The sequence below is a fragment of the Lucilia sericata genome, unplaced genomic scaffold (assembly GCF_015586225.1).
Source record: "Lucilia sericata isolate MDLA Ls3-8-SP2 unplaced genomic scaffold, ASM1558622v1 Contig000228F_arrow, whole genome shotgun sequence".
NCBI lineage: Eukaryota > Metazoa > Arthropoda > Insecta > Diptera > Calliphoridae > Lucilia > Lucilia sericata.
In genome coordinates, this window is record NW_023994255.1 from 204,652 (window position 1) to 224,462 (window position 19,811).

Here is a 19,811-nt window from a genome sequence, read left to right on the forward strand (position 1 = left end):
GAGAATAACTTAAACGCACATATTTCATTGTCAAATAAAGTTATCTTGAGAAAATTCGACACTTATATGTTTTGTCTTTACATAAATCACTCTACGAAATTTTTTCGGGATAGACCCTTAATTGCTCATAGCTCCTATATAAAGTCCACTTCCTAAAATCACCTAAACGCACCTATTGGAGTAAAATTATACTTGATATTTTTCTGCATTATACGAAATTGTTTCCTGATCGGTGCATAATTGGTCACAACTCCCTTATAAGGACCATTTCTGAAAATTACTTGAACGCACATTTTATACATAGGTATACAATTTTTTCTGAATCGGTCCGTATTTGGTCACAACTCCCATATAAGGGCCATTTCTGAAAATTACTTAAACGCACATTTTATACACATTTAGGTATAAAATTTGACGTAAATGTGTATTTTGTATATATGTATATAAGTCATTGTACGGAATTTTTTCCGAACCGGTCCATATAAGGTTAATTGTTGAAAATCACTTAATACCACTTAATTCGTTATTAAATTATTATATCCGGATAAAATTAGACATAAGTATGTTCTGTGTATAGATAAATAATTCTAAATTTTTCTGGACCTAATCAAAATTAGTTCGACAAAAATTTTGACGAGTTATCTAAAAAATAGATAGTTAGATGGGTTTCAATAAAAAGTAGATTGCTGGTGGAGGGTATTTAAGATTCGGCATAGCCGAATATAGCACTCTAACTTGTTTTTATTCAATTTCATCAATATTTTAGTTACTGAAAACATTTATGTATATGTTTATGACAATTATACATTTGAGAATGATTCTCTGAAAAATTATTATTTTTACAACAATTAAATAATGATAATTATGTAAACATATATTATTTAGAACAATTCAAACTATCAAATAACCATTAAATTGTAGGTTTTTACATGTTTACCATATAATTTTTAAGATATAAGTAAAATACTTTTACTATTAAATATATTTTGGTATCGCCATTTTTATATCAGTTGTATGATTTATCCGTTCTATATTGCATTAAATAAAGTGTTGAACAAACGAAGTGTTAAAATAATTGTGCAAAATAGATAATATTTAAAAATATAAAATTCAAAAGAAATATAAAATACAAAAAAAATTAATAATTAAAAAAAATTTAAATAATTTTTTTATTGACGTGAAAGTGCGGATATATTAATTTTTTTATGGGAATACCAGTGCTTGGAAGTTTTGTGTTTATTTAAAAGAAAACTAAAAAATAATTACAATTTACGCCGAGCACATTAGATTAACCATATTATGTTTAATATGTAACCATTATATGGTTACTTGAAGCCATGTGATTACTTGAAACCATAATATGGTTACTTGAAACAGCTATTATAATAGCTGATTTTTAATAATTATTTTTCTAACATACTACGTTTTTCAGCTAAATTTTTTTGACTCACATGATTAGGTTCATTCAGAACAAAATCAGTTTACTGCTGGTAGTGGGTAAATTTCATTCATATTCTAGTGTCTGTGAATAAATATATTTTTTAAAAAATTGGTTGGTAAAGAATAATATGGCAAAATTAAAATTTTTTTGGAAACTGTCCAAAATCACAGGAATTTGGCAAAAAAAATGGGCAAATTCAAAATGTTATTCCCAATTTTATAAAAAAACAGTCTGAATACAAACATTAAAGGATGTACAAATGGAGTCTTAACAAAAGCTGTCAGAAGAGATTTCATAAAATCTGCCTCCAAGTCAAGTGATTCTGCAGCAAAAATTAAATAAAAAGTGGATTTTACAGCAAGCCTAGCTACAGTAAAACGTATTGTAAGAAGGGCCAAGGCTTTAAAAATATTAAACAAAAAATAATAAAAGCCACTCCAATTGCCACTCTTATAAAAAGAAATACCAACATCTTGTTTTTTCGGATGAAAAAAAGTTTAATTTAGAAGGTCCAGATCGATGTAATCACTATTTTTATGATTTTTTAAAAGAAGAGGTCTACCTGAGTCGTTTGCATAGCTATGGAGGGTGTGGGATGTAGTGGGGGGCAATTTCGTATTATGAAACATGTGAGCTTTAATTTCTTTCATCTAGTAAGTATTGTAATAATTGTAATGTCATACTGGAAACAGCTTTTTTCACATTTTTACCGTGGATATTTCAAAAATATAATGTCCCGATCCATACCGCCTGGGCTGTAAAAGCATGGATTCGAAGGCAGAATGTAAAAATTTTCGAGTGGCCTTCATAATCATCTCACCTATTTGTTGTTTCGGATATTCTTTCTCGTAAAGTGTATAGGTCGGGCAGACAGTATGACAAAAAAGAAGCCTAAATTGAAGGAACTAAAAGGCTTGGACCGAAATTTCCATGCCATTACTTAAAAATCTTTATAACTCTTTATCACCTCGAATTTTCGAAGTTATATCAAGTAACGGCGGATATGTTCCTTACTAAATCTTTTCTAAAACCTTTTAAAAATGTTTATAAAAATAAAAAAGTTTCATGAAAAATGCATTTTGTTGTTCTTTTTGTCAATAAAAAATTATGAACCTATTCAAATTAGCCAAAAAATATTGTTCAAAAAAGCTTAGTGTTTAAAAAAAAATATTAAAAATCGGTTATTAAGTATTGCACTAAATTTTAATATAACCAATTAGTCCGTTATTTTTTGGAAAAAATTAATTTGAATGTAATATAGAAATTATATTAGATTGAAAGAGCACAGCCATAGTTATAGATTGATTTTCAAATCAAAATAGTCCGATATAAACTCTCAAAGATATAAGCCTTCAAAGTTTTATATCTTTTTAATTTTTTGTAGTTTTCGAACAAATTAAAATCGATATAATAATCGCGTTTTTTGAAATTTTTATACGCTCCACCACCATTAGTGGTGATAGAGGGTATACAACTTTGTCATTACGTGCGTTTGACATCGTGCGTATATTCATCTGAGACCCAACAAAGTACATATATTCTTGGACCTTATGAAATTCTCGATCTAGCTATGTCCGTCCGTCTGTCTGTCTGTATAAAACATTCTCATGTCAACACGAAGCAACAAAAATTAACGAAAAATTAATCTTTTGTTTCATATTCTAATATAATTTTCAGAAAAACTGTGCAATATAACTCCATGATAATCATCACACATTTGTTTCTATACAAGAGCTTTATTGCTGTTGCAATCGGCGGAATCGGTCAACAATTTCAAATGAGTTTATTGTCAATAACTTCCTTCAGAATGCTGATATCTTCACAAGATTTTACAAATTAAAATTATAGAATTCATAGAAGGCCCCCTCCCGAAAATCACTTAAACGCACTCATTACTTAATTAATATATCCATACAAAATTTGGCACAATATTTCTTTTAAATACAGATATCCATGCAAAATTGGGTATAAATGTTAACTTCATGTACAGAAATGTCACTGTAATTTTTTTCCTATCGGTCCACAATTGGTCATAGCTTTCTCTCCCGAAAAACACTTAAACTCATTACCAAATATTGATATCAATACAAAATTTGGCACAAAAATTACTATTATACACAGAAAAGCTGATGTAATTTTTTTTCGATCGGTCCATAATAGGGAGCTACGACTAAGGTCCCCTTCCGAAAATCACATAAATGCATATTACTCATTACTAAGTAATAATATTAAATTTGGCGCAAATATTGCTTATATATTTAGAAATGTAACTGTGAATTTCACTTTCTGATCGGTCTATATTTAGTCATAGATCCCAGACAAGGTAACCTTCCGAAAATCATTTAAATATACAATACTTATTACCAAATAATGATTAATGTTACTGTCAAACGATCAGCCCATAATTGGTCATAGCTCCCATACATGGTCCTCGTTCGAAAATCTCTTAAACGCAATTACTCATTACAAAATAAGAATATCATTACAAAAATTGCCACAATTAGTAGTTTTGAATACAAAAATGCTATTTCAAGATTTTTTCACGATCGGTTCATAATATTGGTGCGATCGGTCCCATACAAGGTCCCCTTCCGAAAATCACTTAAACACACATTACTTATTACCAACCAATAACGATATAAATACAAATTTTTACTGAACTATAGCTTTTATTTTTTACGATCGGTCTATAATTATAATATGTATATTTTAAATTCCTTAAATCTTATGCTGTTTAAATATTGGCGTTTTTCTATTAAGAAGCATAAGGAAACTTAATCTACAAATATTTAATCAATTAAAAAAATATATAAAAGTAGCTGGTGGAGGCTATTTAAGATTCGGCTCAGCCCAATATAGCACTATGACACATACTCTATTTAACTTATGTGTTAAATAAAGTATGAGTTAACAAAAAATTAAAGAAATGTGAAGACCATCGGTCAATTCTTAATTGACTTCTCATGGAATTCATGATATATTTTGGTAAATTATTTTAATTCGCTACTTAAGTTTTAAGAAAAAACATTTAAAAAGTTTATAATTCTAAAAACTACTTAATATGTAGTGTATATGCTAAAAAGTACAACAATAATTAGAATTACCCATCCCTGCATTAATATATTTTCATTAATTTTTATTGCAAACGCAAGAAACGAGCGACAATACAACCTCGTGGATTTAAATAAACCGAAATCCCTTCACCGAATTTTAATTTTATTTAAATTCATCCTTTATTAATAGATTTTATATATTAATCTATATATATAAAAATGAATGTGTGTTTGTTTGTATGTTTGAACGTTATAGACTACAAAACTGCTGAACCGATTTTCTTGAAATTTTCACAGCGTATTCCTGTATGTCTGGAATAGGTAATAGGCTACTTTTTATTTTGAAATTTCAAGTGGGCTGGCACCTCGCCCATATTAGAAAATATTAAATCCGTATATTTGAGATAATATAACAGTTAGAGTCCTCAAATTTTGTCGGAGCCACTTTAGTGTCAATATGATTATTTAGGACAAAAAGTAGGCGGACTATCATTAGGGGGCGTGGCACCTCCCATATAAATTAAAAACAAAAATTCGTTTATCTTAGAAACAATTGCAGTTAGAATCTTAAAATTTTGCACAAATAACTTTAACATCCATGTTAACATTTTGGAAAATAAATTGGCGGACTACCCATGAGGGGAGCGGCATCTCACATATTAATTAAATGCAAAAATTCGTTTATCTGGGAAACTAATACAACTTTTGCACTAAGAACTTAAATATTCCTCTGAACATTTTGGATGAAAAAGATCGGGCTTCCATCTGGGGGGCCTGGAGCCCCCATATGAATTAAATAGAAAAATTCGTATATCTGAGAAACTATTAGAGCTAGAATCTTCAAATTTTACTTGAAGAACTTTGACATTCATCTGAACAATTAGAGTATAACGGGCGGACTTTCAATGGGGGACTTGGTACCTCCCATATTAATTAAATACAAAGTTTCGTTTATCTGGGAAACTAATAGAACTAGATTCTTCAAATTTTGCACAAATTACTTTAATATTCATCTAAACATTTTGGAGAAAAAAGGGCGGGCTTTTATCTTGGGGGCTTGAAACCCCCACATGAATTTAATAGAAAAATTCTTATATCTGAGAAACTATTAGATGTAGAATCTTTAAATATTACATGAAGTACTTTGACATTAATGTGAACATTTAGGGAATAATTGGCGGACTTTAAATCGGGGACTTGGCACTTCCCATATTAATTAAATACAAAAATTCATTTATCTGGGAAACTAATAGAACCAGATTCTTCAAATTTTGCATAAATTACTTTAATATTCAACTGAACATTTTGGGGGAAAACGAGCGGACTTTCATATGGGGGACGTGGAGCCCCCATATGAATTAATTAGAAAAAATCGTATATCTTAGAAACTATTAGAGCTAGAATCTTCAAATTTTACTTGAAAAACTTTGACATTCATCTGAACAATTAGTGTATAACGGGCGGACTTTCAATGGGGAACTTAACAACTCCCATACGACTTAAATATAAAATTTCGTTTATCTGGGAAACTAATAGAACTAGATTCTTTAAATTTTGTAAAAATTACTTCAATAATCATCTGAATATTTTGGAGGAAAAATATCGGACTTTCATCTGGGGAGTTTGAAGTCCCCACATGAATGAAATAGAATAATTGTATATCTGGAAACTACTAGAGCTAGAATCTTAAAATTTTACATAAAAAACTCTGACATTCAGTGAACATTTAGAGAATAACGGGCGAGCTTTCAATTGAGGGCTTGGCACTACATAAATGAATTAAATACAAAATTTTGTATATCTTGGAAACTATTATATTATTCAAATTTTTCATAGATAGATAGAAATTGGCGAACTTTCAGTAATTTGCTTGGCATCTCTAATATGTAACATATTCTAAATCTAGAGAACTATTGCAGTTAGAATCTTCAAAATCGTTAAGTGGGTTTTTTATTTATACTGCTTTTAGGGTAGCAAAGCACACTGGGTAAAGCTAGTATATATATACATGCTAGCATTTTGAGATCTTATCGACTTATAACCATATTACAACAATTAATTAATGGGATTCATAGATATTGATTCACATTTTTTCTTTTGAAAAGTTTAAGGTAAAATAGGGTAAGAAAAAAACCTTATGCTATATAAAAGTAATTCAAAATATAATGTACTTATAGTAAACTATTGAGATCAATAATTTCCATAAGTAAATTTTTTCTCATTTGGTGATTTATATATATTTTCATATTAGACGTCTACATTCTCTTATCAAGAGATAAGACGAATTTCTACTTTATTGTAATAATTTAAATTCATTCTATTGATGTATTCAATAATCAATTCGTTTCCTGTTTCATGATGCAAGAGAAATGTCGGATATCTAAAGTTTTTACTATGCATAATTTTGAGACATTTATTTTGAATAATTTGTAGCTTTTTAAGATGGCAATTTGCAGCAGAACTCCAAATTGGACTTCCATAAGTCAGAATTGGACTAATGACACTTTTAAAAATCAGTTTTTTATTTTTTATATTTAATGAAGAGCGCTTGTTAATTAGAGGCCAAAGGGATCTGATTGATTTAAGTGCTTTTATACATGTTTCTCCTACATGTGTTTTAAAAATAAGTTTTTTGTCTAAGGTAACTCCAAGGTATTTGACATCATTATTTATATTTATGCATTAATTTCCAAATCGAATTGATCGGTTAGGAGTTCTTTTAGGTGATCTATTGTAGGGGAAAATTATAGCTTGTGTTTTGCTAGGATTTATTTTAATTTTCCATTTATAGAAATATTTTTTGCCAGCCAGAAGACTTTTTTCCATTTTCTTTAAAAGAGCGCTAGTGAGTTTACTTGATGTATTCATATATTTTGGAACTGGAAAATCAGACGTGAAGATCGAGTACAACGGTGGAGACAGAACGGATTCTTGAGGTAACCCATTTGTTTTTGATTTTCGAGAGGATAGTTTATTATTAGCTGCGACCATAAATGATCTATCTTTAATAAACAAGTTTGCATAGATATTGGGGAATGTTATATTCTAAAAGTTTATAAATTAGGCCATTGTGCCAAACGGTGTCAAACGCCTCTTCTACGTCTAACAATATTAATTCAATACTTCATTTGTTGTTTTTGTTCCTTATTATAGTGTTTTTTATTCTATTGATTTGATGTATAGTACTGTGTTCCTTCTTGAATCCAAATTGCTCGTCAGCTATAACACAGTTGGTATTTACAAATTCGTTTATCCGTAGAAGAAAAATTTTCTCGAATAATTTGCCGAGATTACTCAATAGACTTATTGGTCTATAACTAGAAGCTTGTTCTTTTGGTTTATTGGGTTTATGAATTGCTATAATTTTAGCGCTCTTAAATATATAAGGAAAATAGTTAATCTTTATACAACTATTGAGAATTAATACCAATAACTTTATTGCCTTTTAAGAATAATATTTGGAATGTTGTCAAAACCAGGTGAATTTGAGGCTTTTAGCGACGACAATAAATTAGATACTTCCTCGACTGACGTAAGAACTATTAATTTGTATTTAAACTCTCATTGAGAAAACTGTTTACAGTTGCATTTACAGTATAATCAACTAAGTGTAGATAGTTTGATGTTAATTTATTGGCCTTTAGAAAAGTTTCAGCCAGAATTTCAGCTTTTTGATTATCCGATGTAATTTTTGTATTATTGACGGTATACCTTTATTATTTTTACCTCGCAAATTTATACTAATTTTCCAAAATAGTGTATCTCCCGGTTTCATGTTTGACAATAATATAGGCCATTTTTCATTTCGATTTCTTTTGATATCTCTATCTATAAGTTTGTTAAGAAATTTTGAAAATTTGTCATAAAAATTAATCTCTTGCAGATTTGATGATCGTTGGCGTCTTCTTATAATTGATCTTCTAAGTTTTATGTTTTGGGTAAAACATGATAATACACTTGGGATACTTTCGGGGTTGACACTTCTCTTGATTTTAGTATCAAATCAATAAATTTACTTATTATCACGATCAATTTCAGATTTGTTTGTGTACATAGTGTTAAGGTTAATCCTGTTGTCCAAGTAGTTATGGAATGGTCCAGTTGATCAATCTGTAGTCAACTTTAACGAGAGAGAGAGAGATCTATTTGTGCCACTTTTGATTTTTTCAGGGAACAAATAATAGGACGGTAATCAGATGGTATTACGTAGTCTAATGTTTTTAAGTATAAATTAAGGGTGGTATTACTTATTACAATGTCTACCATTGAAGCCATGCGCCCTAATTGGTGCGAATACAGCGTAGGTTTATCAGGAAAGTATACTAAAAATTCTTCTGACTGTTGTATGCTAAATAGTGAAATACCAGCGGAATTGTTTGAAACGCAGTTCCAAGAAGTGTGTTTGACATTAAGGTCTCCAAGGATGATATATTCTTTACTCGAGGATGTTAACTCTGAGATGTCATTTGAGAAATTTGTTCCATAATGTGGGGAATAGGCAATAGTGATTACTAGAGATCTATTGTTAACAGTAATGTCGATAGATAAATTTTCTATTTGTTGAGTATTAGTCACTAACAGATTTTTATGTTCAATCGTTTTATGTACTAACAAAGCAACTCCTCCGCCTCTAGTACTACAACGATCATTGCGATAAAGGTGGACGTTTTTAAAATAAGGTTTGTATTCCATTGTAAAAAGGTTTCATTTATGGATGCAATTTTAATATCTTCTTTTTCGAGAAGAAAAAGTTTGAGTTTGGAGAAGTTGGATATGCCATTAGCATTCCAGTGAAGTAATTTAAAATCGTTAAAGTTAGGATAAACCATATGCATATTTCACCATTGACATTACAACTTTTATTTGTTGTACTTTAGTAGTGCATCTATTAAAATCATCCATGGCTGTAGTGAATATATCGAACAGCTGATCAGTAGTAAACAAGTCACACATAGCTCTCAATTTATTAGCATAACTGACATAAAGAAATAAACACAGATGGCGACATGGCTCTCTTAAAGCTCAATGACGTCATCAGTGCCTAGAACTGATTGTATGATATGAAAATTGTATGAGATTTATAATAGAGAAGTGAATAATTATGTTTAAAACTAAAATAAAATGTATTTTACGTTTTATGTTATTAGGAATATTTAACCTTATTAATTATTATTATAAATTATTGCTATATTAAAGTTCAAGTCATTATCTTTTTATACTTTATCTTTCTTGATGTCGTACTTCTTAGGTTTTGAAATGCTCCATACAGATTTTAGACTTTTTAACGTTATTTTTTTTATTATGGCAAAAAACTTATCCATTCCTTTAATAAGCTAGGATCTGAAGGAATATTAAAAAAAATTATTGCACACGCTTTTGATTTATTACTATTATTACAATTTTTGATTGCACACCACATTTTAATTTACTTATTTTTATTTTTTCATTATTTGTTTTCAAATTTCATGGAAGAAATAAGTATTTTACATTTAAAACATAGTAAAACAAGCACTGTTGACGTCACGAAAAATGAGTAAAAGAGTAGATTAAAATAACGGAATTGTCGGTGTCGAAATCTTGTTTATTTCATTCATGGCATAACTGATATTGTTGTTGTTAAATATATTGTCATTATTGACATTATTATGGTTATTAGCAGTGTTGCCACAACAAAATTTTTTTTCTAACCAAATTTCGAATAAAAAATAACCAAATTAAGAAAAAAGTAAACATGTTTACATTTGGACATTAAAATAACAAATTCATTTTCTGAAGTAGAACTTGTAACTATGTTAAATTTCGTCGCTAAACTGGTATTATGAAGACAGTTATGAGCGTTAAAGTAATTTTCTGTAGGGGATCTTATATGAGACGTATGGTCAATTATGGACCAATTCTCATAAAATCTGACAGAGATATTTTAGTTCCTTTAAAACTTGATTATGTTGAATTTTGTTGCTATATTGCAGTACAGTATGAGCTTTAAAGTCATTTTCTGAGGAGACTTTTTATGAGGGATAAACTCTATCCGATAGAGTCAATTATATACCGATCCTCATAAACTTTGACAAATACATTTCCAATAAAACTTTTTTATATGGAATTTCATCGCTATAGATGCATTTTTAAGCTATATAGTAATTTTCTGAATAAGGCATAATATGGGGCCTAGGTGAAATTGTTGACCGATATTTCGCATTTTCAATACCAATCAAACTGGGTTAATTAAAAATATTTTGGCAAAATATTTCAGTTTTCTATCTTGTTTCTTTTCGACTCTATCGTGTTTTCAACAATAAATATATGTCTCTTTGCGGATTCGTTAATAAGTGTAATTAATATTTATTTTAAAAAATAGCTGAGTTTTTAACGCGTTTTAGCGCAATTCAAAAATACTCCACATATGACAATTTAAAATTATAAAATTCATCCCATTTTATGTACAGATTTCGAGATTTCGTTCGAAATTTGGGTTTAAGGGGTATATTTGACCAAATTATAATACCATGTAGCGGATGTTAGCAATACATTCATAACTTCAGTAAACGTAATCTATCCAAATTATCCGACAAATTGACCAAAATTTAGAATTTAAGACGGTAAAATAAAAACTAGTATACAACATCATCTAGAAAATGTAAATAAAGAACTAAAAGTCATGGTGAGATAGTAGAAGTCAAAGGTCATGAGTATCAAATCTTTGCATATATCGCGATTATTGTTCGCCGTGCGAGTTTAGATGTTATTACAACTTTTGTATACAATACAATTTCATTTTCCTTAGCTGTGTTACTTAAAAATATCAGTTGATACTTTAAAGCAGTCACGAGCAAAACTGAAATTCTAATGCACGCGTGCATAGGCCAAGAAATTCTGCTGACGCTTTGTTGACACACCTACACTATAAGCTTGTGTGTATTAGTGTGTCTGTGTTTTACTAAAATGACCACTTGTTTGTTGCTTTGTTACGATCTCAGAGATCAAAATCAAATCAGTTGCTGTTCAGCTTTTGTAGAAGCAAGATCACGTTGCGGATCTTTTTATGCTTATGATTTTTTCTCTTTTATTACACCTAGCAAAATGTTTGCTATAAATTGGGAAAATGATTTCTTTTTTATAGAAAATATGGACGGTGAGGCACAATGCGTCGTATGTTATAAAATTATATGTAGAAAAGCTTTAAAGATTTTCTAGAAAACCTTAATTCGGATTATGGAGATTTACTTTTATATACCGAAGTCCGTTGGCTAAGTCGAGGCAAAAGTTTGGAAAGACTTTTCCATTTAAGAAAAGAAGTACTCGAATTTTTAAAAACTTTATCCAATAAAGATACAAAACACCTTACTAATTCGCATTTTTATGTGATATTACCGAGATATTAAATGACCTTAATTTATGCCTGCAAGGTAAAAATATAAAAATATTTCATTTGAATAGAATTAGTCACCAATTTAGTACAAAATTAGATCTCTTAATAAATCAATTAAAAAGTAATAGTATATCAAATCTTAAGAAAACTTCATCAATATTCATAGAATTTAATTTTAATACGTTTGATTGTATTCAGAAATACGCCAAAATAGTTGAGTCCATAAAAAAGAATTACAATGACAGATTTCAAGACTTAAAATTTATAAAAAAAACAATAGAAATACATGATAATCCCCTTAGATGTGAAATAGAAGAGCAAGATGCTTTTCTTCACGAAGAATTGCATAAAATGCGTAATGATTTTGAAGTTCCTATGGAATCTGGGGAAAAATTTTGGCAAAAGATAGATGATACAAAATATTTCAATTTAAAAAACGAAATATATAAGCTATATTCCATGTTTGGCACCACATATAACTGTGAGGTGGCATTCTCAAGTATGAAACTGATTTTAAGTAAATTGCGGAATAGGTTAACCGATCAACACATTGGTGACTTATTGCGTATTAAGGAATATATAGGAAACATTGATTTGGATAGATTAGTTGAACTTTAAATTAAGTTCAGTTAATATCTCGGTAATATCCCTTAAAAGTTCGAAATCGAATAGAAAGTCGTGATTTTCTTAATGATATTTCAGTAGTTTTATTTAATACTACTTTTTAAAAATACTATTACTTTTCTTAAATGAAAAACTCTTTCCCTTTATTCCATTTTTGTTTAAAATGCCCAAAAGTTCATGAGTTTTTCTCGTCGTAAAAAGTATTTGCAATAGAAAACAAATTTCAAAACTTTTCTCAGTGTACCACCATTTTGTTATAACGTGCAGTCATCTCTCTGCTGCTTAACGCACACAAATATACACATGGTGGTATGTGTTTGCCCATGACTGCTTTAAAGATATTGTAATACTATCCTTACATCAATAAGCAGAAAATACTTTATTAATTCTTATTAAATCATTTATCTTAGAATTTCGGCAAATTAGCACAGTATCTGTTTCTGCAAAATTTCAAATAGGTATAGAAGTTGCAATTTAACTTTCAATTTTAAATTAAATTTGGAGGACATAATCTACTAAGTACGTAGAGTATTCCCACCAAATTCCATAAAAATCGAAATGCGAAATACAGCCTACTTCGTTTTTTCATATAAGTATCGCGAGTTCTTTACATAAAAAGTTCCAATAGAAATATTAAAGGAAGGACGGACGAGTTTGAATCGACCCAAAAAGTGATTTTAAGTTCATGGATGCACCAGAAGGAGAGAGAGGATTCATTATTCACGATGTTAGATTGACTAGTGTAAATAAAATAATATTACGGTGTTGTTATGATTTTAATCAACTTATTTAATATGTGGAAAACTCATAGGTACTTTTGCTAAATCCTAACCAATTAAGATTAAGTATAATCAGTAGATGTACAAATTGCAGTAATAAAAAAATTTCGAATAGTAAAAAAAAATTCCAAAATTCAAAACAGGATGATATGTATATTTACATAATTGATTTAAAACTAGAGATAAAAGATTTTTTTTTTTTATTATTAATGCTAATAACCAGTGTTGCCACTTTGGTTATTATTAACCAAAATTGGTTATTTTTATTTTGCATGTGTACATGTGAATTATTTTTTCGTTTTGGTTATTTTTTGCAAACAATTGAACTAAATGCTGTTTGCTTTTATTCTAAAAAAAAATTAAAAAAAAAAACTTCTTTTATATCTAGTTTTAAATCAACTATGTAAATATACATATCGTTCCTGTTTTGAATTTTGGTAATATGTGGAATTTTTTTTACTATTCGAAATTTTTATTACTGCAATTTGTACATCTAATGGTTATACGTATGTGCACAAAGGTATTTTTCGATATCTTGATTGGTTTAGGATTTAGCAAAAGTACCTATGCATTTTCCACATATTAAATGAGTTGATTTTAATCATAACAACACCGTAATATTATTTCATTTACACTAGCCAATCTAACACAGTGAATAATGGATCCTCTCTCTCCTTTTGTTGCATCCATGAACTTAAAATCGCTTTTTGGGTCGATTCAAACTCGTCCGTCCTTCCGTTAATATTTCTATTGGAACTTTTTATGTAAAGAACTCGCGGTACTTATAGGAAAAAAGGAATTAGGCTGTATTTCGCATTTCGATTTTTATGGATTTTGGTGGGAATAGTCTACGTACTTAGTGGATTATGTCCTCCAAATTTAATTTAAAATTGAAAGTATAATTGCAACTTCTATACCTATTTGAAATTTTGCATAAACAGATACTGTGCTAATTTGCCTAAATTACGTTTACAAATATTGCTGAAGTTATGAATGTAAAACTGAAATATTTTGCCAAAATATTTTTAGTTGACCCAGTTTGCGAAATATCGGTCAACAATTCCACGTAGCCCCCATATTATGCCCTATTCAGAAAATTACTATATTGCTTAAAAAACCATCTATAGCGATGAAATTCAGTATGAAAGAGTTTTTTTGGAAATGTATTTGTCAAAGTTTATGAGGATCGGTATATAATTGACTCTATCCCTCATAAAAAGTCTCCTCAGAAAATGACTTTAAAGCACATACTGTACTGCAATATAGCAACAAAATTCAACATAATCAAGTTTTAAAGGAACTAAAATATCTCTGTCAGATTTTATGAGAATTTGTCCATAATTGACCATACGTCTCATATAAGATCCCCTACAGAAAATTACTTTAACGCATAACTGTCTTCATAATACCAGTTTAGCGACGAAATTTAACATAGTTACAAGTTCCACTTCAGAAAATGAATTTGTTATTTTAATGTCCAAATGTAAACATGAAACAAATAAAAATAATTTAGTTTACTTTTTTCTGAATTTGGTTATTTTTTATTCGAATTTTGGTTAGAAAAAAAATTTTGTTGTGGCAACACTGGTTATGATCAAATTTCATAACAAGGAAAATAGTAAATTTTACAGATAAAACATATTCAAAGAAAAGAAAAATATATATTTCTTCACAAAGATAAAGTTTTTTATTTAAAATGTGTAAAAAAAAGTATTAACAAGTAAGAGTGCTATATTCGGCTGTGCGGAATCTTATATACCCTTCACCATAGTGTATTTAAAAATTCATTTTCCTGACTATATCTTTATTATAGCAATAGCAAAACATAATGAACAACAAATACGCTAAACGAAATAAACACACAAAAAAATACACAAGGCAGTAAATCAAACAGACATCCAAACAGATGAAACGAAATACTCAAAAAAACAAAATACAAAGGCAATGAATAAGTAGCGTTATTGTTGTTTATTTTTTATGAAATTTTCAGAGGTTGTCTCGGATTTTTGCTTATAACTCCTATTTAAAATCAGCAAAATCCGTTTTGCTGATTTTAAATAGGAAACTTCTTGAAAGCATGTCTGATAGAATTATTGAAGATTTGGATCCCGAAGATATCTGGAGTCTTCAGAAAACTGATTTCAACAGACAGACGGACATGGCTTAATCGACTCCGCTATCTATAAGGATTCAGAATATATGTATATACTTTATGGGGTCGGAAAATTATATTTTGGAAATTACAAACGGAATGACAAACTTATATATACCCTTCTCACGAAGGTGAAGGGTATAAAAATACTGTTTTTATGTGTTTTCATTCTTATGCACTAGTAAAATTGTTTTGGAGTGTACGAGTTTTTTGCAAGTAATTCTCTTGTTTACAAATTGTGTTGTTGTTTTTACAAATTGTTTTTGCAATTTTTGAAACAAAGCGACATCAACCTACATTTTGAATGCTGTTAAGCAACTGAAGATCATTTTTTGTATTTTTACGCTCTTGCTATGAGTTTTGTTTACGATCGGGTAGTGTACGTGTGAATTGCCGAAAATCTTCGTAATTTGAACAATATGAACGCGCAACCATAGCTGCCAGATTTGACGATTTATCGTCATTTTGACGATTCTTCGCTTCAAAAATAGCAAAGTGGCGATTTTTGAAAAATTAAAAAAATTAAAGATTTTTTTTTTTTTTTAATTTAAAGTGAAAAAAAGAAATTAATATTAAACTTGGAATTCAGTAAAAATAGAATTTATATTATAATGAAAACTAGAAATTAAATTCTATTATAAAACATTCTAAGTCGAAAAAGTGTGTTTTGAGTTTTAAGCTCTTAAAGCTTAAACATATTTTACATCTAAATGTGTATGCTATGTACATTATTTCTTATAACTTTTGAAGAGATCGACAGATCTGAACCAAATTTTCACACTGTATAAGTTAAATCCAGTACAAACAAGTTTTGTAAAAGAACTAAATTTTACGAAGAAATCTCACCAAGTTTATTCTTTTTATATCTACCCTGCAAAAAATAGGGCATCCTCGGAAGCAGATTTGTAAGGCAGAGAGCAGTTGTTACCGCTTGCACTTGTTATAAAAGAATATATGATTTTTAAATCGGATTCCTCTCGTAGAGCTATGCCTAAGGAATCCAAAATGTCCATATTTCATATTGTTGAAATTGCGCTAATTTCAGTTAATTAATATTATTTTTCAACACTGAACATTGATTTAAATTTAGAAAGATGCAAAAATTAAGTGATTTTAGAGCTGTTGAGAAGCAAATTTCTACACCACTAACAATAATTGCTGAATATATGCCTTCCAAAATCTTTTTTGTAAGGCAATAATTTTAAGATGCAATAGAAGAAGGAGTTAAAGATGCAGTAGTTATATTTATTGCTTCCAAATCAAGAATATTTTTTGTTGGATAAGTACTTGTTTACAGAAAACTTTAAAAAATTTTACAAACAGTTTTATGCTTAAAAAGATTAAAATATTCCTTGTGCACCAAAACAAGCAATATTTTGATGCAACAAGCTTTGAGAAATTTAAGGAAAAAGATGAACAAGTTTCTATACCTAAAAACTATATGTGAACACTATGTAATTTTAGCAGTATTTATGTTTGATATTTTTAAAAATGCCAGAACATTGAAAACATTATGAGAACATTAGAAAAGAATTAACATTACTGTCGAATATTCTTCAAAACTCAAAGTTTATTGAATCTTGAGCAATAATATTCCGTATTTTTCGAATTTTACATAAATATGTATTAATATAATATTTTTTTAATAAATTTCATCTTAAAATATTACAATATTTTCAATATTTTATAAAAATTTTAAGCTTTTCATATTCTCCGATTTTTTTACGATTTCTTAAAACCAAAATGACGATTATTTAAAAATTTATCGGGAAATTGACGATTTTTTCAAAAATTCATCTGGCAGCCCTGCGCGCAACGCTGGTGTAGTGTAAAATATGAAAGAGAACATAAATGAAAAAATGTGTGCTTTGCACTGAAAAAAATTATATGTTTGCACTTATTTGTGTTATTCATATTATTTGTATTATAAATGAACAACAGAGGGAATGTATACATCGATGTATGTATGTATTGACGAAACGATGTATTGATGTATATATTGATGTAAGAATGTATTAATGCATATGTTGATGTATTTATGGACATATGTATGTATGTCCGTTTATAAGTGTTCAAATGATTAACCGTTAATCGATAAAATTTTGGCGATTAATTGCTTGAATAAATGACAATACAAATATAATTGTAAATAATTATTTACCTAATAAAACTATCTGTCAAAAGTATTTATACAAACATTTATTTGTAACGGCTTTTGAAAATATTCTCTGTGTATCATTTCATAAAGAGAGCAACTAAATTAAATTGTTTTTGTTTTGTGTATAGTTTGTTTTGTTGCTGAGAACATTCGTATTGCATGTGTATGAATGAGAATAACACAATGCTCGCAGGGGCATGTTTGGCCGCCAATGAATTAAAACAAGAGAATACTGCTGGTCTTTTTTCTGTAGAATTAAACGGACAGTCATTAGTATGGTGTTGGTTAGCGCAAATCATACAAGCTGGTTTTCTATTACAGTGCTCTCCGCCATGCCCGTACATCATTGGCGGCCAAACATGCCCCTGCGGGCATTGTGTTATTATCACTCATACACATGCGAAATTGATTTTACATTACTTCGCTAACTGAAGCGGGAATTAAATTATAACTATTTAGTTCAGATTTTATCGCGATACAAATGGTTATATATCAATTATGGGCATTTAAGGCATTTTCTAAAGGAGAGTTTGTATAGGGATAGAGTCAATTGAAAGGGAGGTTATTACAAAAACTTAGTTGTGTCGATTTCTGAAGAGATAATAATATATTTGTAGTAGTTGTGAGCTAGAAAGCATCAAATCAGAAGGTCCGGAACATAAACAAGTTTTGTAGGAACATATATATCTCTCTGACAACTTTCATAAGAATCGGTCCATCTTGGATCCATGACCCAATATAAGTTCCGCTTCAGAAAATTATATAAATACTCATAAATTGATTAAAATAATTAAATATAGTGATTAAATTCTAAAATTTCCAAAAATTCTATCACCTACAAAACCCCTCATCTGAAAATAATTTTACAATTCGATAAACATTTTTTTGTTATATAACATTAATAATACTTTTAAATTCTTTAGAGCTCGTCCCATGACCAATACGTGTTATAAAAAAATATTTCGAAAGTTTTTTCCTTAATTTTGTAATTAAACTAAAATTATTTTATTATATGTATATTTAAAAAATCTAAATGTATTTTTTTATTTTTACTATAGAATGGCAGCACTTCGGGAGATGTGGGCCTACGTGGTAATGGTCATCCTGGAGACAATCCTTTCTACAGTAATATCGACAGTATGCCGGATATACGACCACGTCGAAAATCTATACCTTTGGTGTCGGAACTTGTAAGTACAAATTGCTTTTACTAAAAAAAATGGCTCTATGTTGCTTATCTCAACTACAGTCTGCGAAATAATTATGGTACACCAATTAAGAAAACCAGTAAAAATTTGGTTGTAATTTTAATGTTTTTCAGAGATATTTTCTAAAAAGAAAGGTGCTGTTTAGTAGAGTTGTGCTAAATAGTTCAATTCAGATGAATGAACTAAATCGCTCTTTGAGTTCAATCGGTTCTTTTTCATGAGTTTATTTATTTTTTTATTTTTAATAATATTTCAAATAAACAATCCTGAAATATTTCAATTGAACTAGGCCTTTCATGCCCGACAACTTTACAACTCTACTCTTGATTTTAGGTTTTCTATTTCGACCTCATATTCTACAGTTAATATTTAATTTTATACTTAATATCATACACACAAAGTTTTAGATTGAATATTTGTTTTATTTGTGTTATCAAATTAATTTACATGTGTAAATGATTATGTCGCAGATTGTACATGGATTATTTTCCTTGTTAACTCAAACTAAATTTTTAATAGTATTTTATATTATTTTTATACCCCCGACAAAAGATGGCGGCGATTAAATTAATTTTAACATTCCGCTTGTAACACTTTGAAATATTGGTCGTAGACACACAAAAGTATATACATATGTCCGTCCGCTTCTCTGTTGAAAATACGGTAGGGTCCAGCAAAAAGAGCTAAAGACCTGACATTACCATAAATATTTTTTATTGATAAGATTTGTTCGTTACTGAAAAAGGACAATATCTGTAGACGATTTCACATAGCTTCCATAAGCTATGGAATACGATATAAATAGTCATAAATATGTTATTTATGTATGTAGCATCCGTACAATTTAGCAGATGTTAGGTTTATACATATAAAATCTGACCATAAATGTCCATTTCCACCATATAAGCTCCCCTGAGAAAATGACTTTAACATAATTCGACATAAACCAGTTTTATGAGAACTAAAATCTCAACCAAAATTCAGTTTATTGTCTAAAAAATTTTCAAAAATCTTTTAAAATTATGTA

General features: G+C 29.0%; 1 protein-coding gene across 1 annotated transcript in view; it reads left to right on the forward strand.

Annotated features, from left to right (window-relative positions):
- Positions 1-19,811, forward strand: part of LOC119602410 (mucin-4-like) — a 268,982-nt gene that overhangs the window by 135,697 nt on the left and 113,474 nt on the right. The window contains 1 exon segment of the mRNA XM_037953923.1: positions 18,635-18,766. Within this exon segment, the coding sequence (XP_037809851.1) occupies positions 18,635-18,766 (132 nt within the window).